The 6000-nt window shown below is 34.9% G+C and overlaps 1 protein-coding gene across 2 annotated transcripts; it reads right to left on the reverse strand.

The window, feature by feature from the left end:
- Window positions 1-2804: 2804 nt before the first annotated feature.
- Window positions 2805-4866, reverse strand: LOC110109608. 2 transcript variants are annotated; one of them, XM_028695935.1, is made up of 3 exons: window positions 4312-4866; window positions 4022-4206; window positions 2805-3138 (listed from the first exon to the last, which is right to left on the reverse strand). In XM_028695935.1, the coding sequence occupies exons 1-2, from the start codon at window positions 4750-4752 to the stop codon at window positions 4048-4050; spliced, it is 600 nt and encodes a 199-aa protein (XP_028551768.1). In that variant the 5' UTR covers window positions 4753-4866; the 3' UTR covers window positions 2805-3138; window positions 4022-4047. The 2 variants fall into 2 exon arrangements, with proteins under 2 accessions (XP_028551768.1, XP_020696422.1); XM_020840763.2 differs by having other exon boundaries at window positions 4015-4206; window positions 4312-4853.
- Between the last annotated feature and the right edge of the window lie 1134 nt (window positions 4867-6000).

A 6000-nucleotide genomic window follows, 5' to 3' on the forward strand; every position in this document is an offset into this window, starting at 1 on the left:
GCTTGAATTTAAACATTATTAACTCATTTCTTTTCTAGAACTCTCCAGAGCACTTCTCTTAAAAATTTATCATATGTTTCTTTAAATCAATAAATATCATATGAAGATCTGTCTTACTCTCTATTCTTCTCCATCAAACATCTCAGCAAATGTATAGCTTCCATAATAAGCCTAGTCGACATTAATCCAAACCGATTTTTTGAAACATTAATAGCTTTCATAGTAAACCTACTCGACATTAATCCAAACTAATATTTAGAAACAGTAATATCATGTCATAATTTATGCTCATTTATATTCTCATAATTTTAAATGTATGATACATCAACTTAATTCCTTCATAATTCACACTTTCTTGTGCATCACATTTATTCTTAAAAATAGAAACTAACACAATTCTTTTTCACTCATTTGATTTTTTTTTTTTTGTCTTCAAAATAATATTAAAAAGTTTAGTAAGTTAAGAAATTCTGAAATATCATCTGATCTCATTGCTATTTTATTTTTCATTTTCTTTAAAACTCCACAATTTCAATTTTACTAATATGAAGTAAAAATTTTTTTTTTTTATTATTTAGGATGCTAAGGCCAATAAATTGAATTGTATTCTCATAATCTTCATTGAAAAGTTCATCAAAATATCTCATCCACCTATATTGAATATCCTTTTATAAGAAAAACATTTATTTATCTTCGTTCTTAATGCACATCACTTTAACTAAATGCGTCTCCTATTTCTTTGCTTAGCTAATTTATATACACCTTTTAATTTCCTTAGTATTTAATATATTATATAAATCATTAAAAGTTAAATTATTTGCATTACATATTTCTTTCTTAAAGTTCCTACAAGCTGCTCTGTATATTCTTAATTTTATGATCTTTTATATCTAAACTAATTTTTATAATAAATTTTTTATTTTTTTAATTTTTCTTGCACATTTTGATTCTACCACTAACCATTTTATTGTTAACAGCTTTTTCTTTTAATTCTACAAAACACGCTCTTTTTTTTCCAATGAGGAAACACCATCCATCTTTCTAATAGATTTAGGGGCCCAATTTGAAGTAGCTCCTTTATAATTTTATTTTTCAAAAATTAATTATAACTTTTTTTTTTTCAAAAAAAAAAATTTTTGTGACAAAGAACTTTTTCAATCAAATATATTAAAATGTTATAATTATAAGAAAATTAATTCCTATTATTTTTAATATTCACAATAATATTTGAAAATATATAACCTCGGATGAAAAATGCTATGTACAATATTAATAAAGTGAATAAATCATTAAAATGATGTGTTATATATAATCGTGATTTTCACTTATTTTTAATATAAAATAACTTCATCATTTTTGATAGATTTCGAATTTATTTTTTGAATTTAAATTCACATTCTTTCTAATTACAATCAATGAAATGACAGAATTTAATAAATTTAATATTTTTTAAAATATATTCTTAGTTGGTAGACTAAGCTCCCAAATAACAAATCAACATGAGCTGCATTATTGTCAATTTATTTAAGAATATAGTCAACTTGCAATTAATACAGACTATTTTGTATATTTTAGGAATATATATTCTACTAAAATTTGGAATTTGTTGTTGGATGTTAAAAATAAAAAATATGATATTAATCAATCTTTATGGGCGATTTGGTTGGCTGAAAAAAAAATACACTGTAAAAAAAATACGTTGGAGTTGTTTAAATAAAAGTAAAATAAATACAAGTGAATATTTTTTTTTTTAGTTATAAGTAATGAATGGAAAGTAAAGTCCTTAATGGTGATGGCCAGTGACGGCGGCGGGCGATCAGCAATGGCGATAATGGGTGGCAATGGCCTGTGGTTTGCAAGCGACGACGGGAGGTGACGGGCGACGACAGCGATGGCGAGCGACAGGTAGGGGTGTCAATTTTTGACACGACACGAAACACGACCCGAACCCGACCCGGAAAAATCCGGGTTCGGGTCAACCCAAACCCGAAACGGGTCGGGTTCGGGTTCATGAAATCAACCCGTTTTAAAAATCGGGTCGGGTTCGGGTTGACCCGCCAACCCGAAATTGACCTGAAAGTGACCCGAAAACTCATTTTTGACCCGAAAACCCGAGATTGACCCGATTTTTTACCCGAAAATTAGCAATTTTAGGTCAATTCTGGGTCATTCGTGTCGGGTCGGGTTGACCCGGACCCGAATCGGGTCGGGTTCGGGTCCAGAAACCTGACCCGTTTTTAAAAACGGGTCGGGTTCGGGTTGACCCGAACAGTGCCGGGTCAGTTTCGGGTTCGACCCGAACCCGACCCGTTGACCCGAATTGACACCCCTAGCGACAGGTGGTGGCGGGTGGCGGTCAAGCAAGCTTGTGGTGTAAACTGATTTGAGTCAAAATTGGAGGAGTTTGATCACTTGGAATACTTTACATCCTAAAATAATCTAACAAAATAGCTCCTATTTAATTTTATAGAAACGTACTTCTGGTAAAAGCATAAATTTTAATGTAAAATTTTGCATATTAATTCTATTTTTACATTTAAAAAAAAATAAAAAAAAAGTGCTGAATTGGGTAGCTGATATTTCCTTCATTTCATTCCATTGGAAAGAAGCCCAAGTTTTGTTTTGTTTTGTTTTGTTTTTTTTTTTTAACTTTACTTTACACAATTCATGAAGGCAATGCTATCAAAAGTTTATCTTCCCTCAATGCTGAATGATTTTTTTTCCTGTTATTCTCTTGTTTATTAAAATATTAATAACTACTGCTTAGTGTGTATATATATATAATAAAATACAACAACGGTACATTTTATAAAGTTAGCAGCATATCTCCAGCATTCAAAGTATCTGATCTTGAGGCATGCAACAAATAAACTCCTGTCTATATTGATAGTTGCAAGAAGATAAAAATAAAAACTTAGCTCAGAGGTAGGTTTCAGAAGAAACTAAGTGCTGCACAATCTTTTCCAGAGGACGACATGGAAGAAGAGAGATATTTCTTCTGCTGGAGAGAATGGAGTTGACAAGGAAGACAGGTTATCTGGCCATCATCGATAGTTCCACCACTCTACAAACCTGTTGTTGAAGATCTGGAAGGTCTTTATTTTGGGCTGGATATATCTGTTCCACTTCAATGATCTCCTATTGTTGTAAAGTTTATAAACAGATTAACAATGGCACTTATTGAATATGACATAAACCATTAATAAAATGGTGCTCTTAATATTATCTTATTTTTAATATAGGAGCTCTTGTGAATGAAAAATTATTCTGTGCGGAGGCCGGACACAGAACGTCATCTGGAGACCAACTAGAATGTGTCACGTCAGTGGTACCGAGCTGCAATACTGAGCGGAGTGACGTGATGCATTCTGGTTGGTATTCGGACGGCGTTCGGCTTCCGCACGTAATAATTAATCCTTCTGAAGTGAGATATTCTATGTAGACCTAATAGAGTTATAATGAAAGCACTAAGTTTGCAAAATATTTGATCAACCCCTAGTTCTCATTATGTGCAGAACAACCCGCCCCCAATCTTCACAATCAAAACCATCTAACTCATATTGAGGTGACTCATTGCTGGTTTAATGGGACCCTTGAGAGGATTTCAATTAGGATTTCACGAGAAATAATTCTGTGCGGACACCGGACTGTCCGAAGACTAATCAGAACACGTCACATCACTAGGTACCGAGCAAAAAAAATGACGTGTATGTTCTGGTTGATCTCTAAATGCCGTCTGGATCCGCACAAAATAATTTTTCCTGATGTATGCATCTTCCAAAAATCTTCTCAAGCATCACATTTTACATGAAAAAATTATCATACTAGACATGTATGCCAATCGCATAGTCCACTAGTAAAACATTTGGCTTAAAGAACAACACGATATAAGTTCCCAGCTAATTGGCTCAATCCAAAGGAAGAACACAGTTTGCGCATCGAAGCATTCAAACAGTATTAGGTCGAAAACCTGAAGCTTTTACAAAAAGAAAAAATGGTGAACTAAGAATTTACCTCCGAACTGAAATCCAATGAAGGAAAACGCAATTATAGCTCACTGTGGCTCCAAGAAGAAGAAAAGAACATATCCCTAGCAACCCGTACCAACCCCTCCAAATCAGCCGCGCCCACTTCCAAACAATCTCTGAGAAGCTCACCGTCCACAACCTCCTTCTGCATCACCAATACCACTTCCCTCAAAACCCCCTGCAATCAAGACACAAAGCACCACATATCAAAAACCTAAAATTAGGGTAAATACCCAACCAAAAATCTTAAAATTAGGGTAATCAGGTTCAGAGATCTCCGGACCGATCGTGAGAAGGAACGAAGTAGGGCTTGAAAGAGCGACTTCGATCGATCAAACAGATGCGAGTATTTCCTAAGCATCCATCCGGCCCTCTCTTCCGCCGATTCCAATCTGTAAAACTCTGCCAACAGCGCGACGATCTCGGATGCGGATCGGTAAGTTTCGGCGGATGGAATACCCCAGCGAAACGCGTAGTTCCAAGCAAAGTCCAAACCGGCGGACCAAATCCCTCTTACGCCGCCAAGGCTGTGGATCTTGTCAGCGATCTTGCGTGCACGGTCGGCGGCGGCTTGATCACCTCGGGTGGCGCGGGCGTTGGCCACGCGGTTCATGAGAGAGTGGGAGAGAGAGATGAGTGTTCCCCACTGACCCAAGCGGATACATTCTGCGTGGTGGAGGAGGAGCAGGAGGACGATGAAGGGAATCGATTGTCGAGTAGCCATGGCCGCCGTTGTAGGAGTCGACGGTGAGATATCGCCGCCCGGTGGACAGTTTGTGGACTTCGGTTAAGTAGGATTTTAGCCCAGAATCAGCCCGAGAATCAGCCTAGTTGGTCTGGCCCAAAAATAAACGTTTTGGGCTCATATTCATGGGCCTTACAAGGCCCAATTAATTAAGACCAAAGTATAAACTTCACATAATTAACTGTAGATTACATAGGTTGAATTTGATGTATCTAGTGGTGTACTTGATGACTTAAGATTGTAGTTTTTTTTTTTTTTAATTTAAACAAAATTTTATTCAAATAAAAGGAAAAGAAGGTACAACAGCTACAGGTCAGCAACCCATGAATCACAAAGTCAACGCCAAGTTATCGAGGAACTTTGGGTAAGTTTTAATCTGAGGATAAATATCCTTAGTTCTTTTAGTATAAAACCTAGTTAGCTAACTACTTGTCTTATCTTGTTGAGTAGTTGAGTTCCGTATGATAATGACCTTAACAAATAGTGACTTTACGAGTTCCTCAATGAAGTTCAGTAGCTCACCACTGAAAACTTATATGACTTAGGTGGCTTTGACAAGATTTAGTATTATGTGACATAACGATTTGGTGAGCTCGAGGCATTGCAAGTGTAAAGTTATAAATAATTCAGGTTATTATCATCAGCTTGTTAAAGTTAATTTAGGCTATCATAATGATTTGATTAATTTGATTATCAGTATTAAGGACCAATTTAAGGCTAAGTTATCTTAGGGAGAGCTTGAGCTGAGATCACACTGCAGAGCGAAAGACCTTCCAACCATTGATCCACCAAATCTAACCATGATTTTAACCAAATAAAAAAAAGAGAATGATTATGATGAATTTTATATGTTACCTTAATGTCCAAAACTCAAAAAAAAAAGATGTATTTCCCTTAAAAAAAAAAAAAAAAAAAAAAAAAGATTTATTTCCATTGCCTTTTTAAAAGGATGTAAATTTATCGAATATTTTTCAAGTAGGTCGGCCCAATATCAATTACAGACATAAAGTGACCTTAAAAATCTACAATAACTATTAATTTTTTTATGGAATCGATGAAATTTATCATACTCACAACATCTAAAATTGATCCACTAAGGTGTCTAAATTAAAAGTCAGAGAACATATCTAATGAGCTAAGATTCTTTGATTTAATGCATATGCTTTGGCAAAAGTTTAAAGCTTTATTGCCATGAAATCCATTAGATATGAAGGCAAGATAAAGCTT

This window comes from Dendrobium catenatum, unplaced genomic scaffold (assembly GCF_001605985.2).
Source record: "Dendrobium catenatum unplaced genomic scaffold, ASM160598v2 fragScaff_scaffold_716, whole genome shotgun sequence".
Lineage (NCBI taxonomy): Eukaryota > Viridiplantae > Streptophyta > Magnoliopsida > Asparagales > Orchidaceae > Dendrobium > Dendrobium catenatum.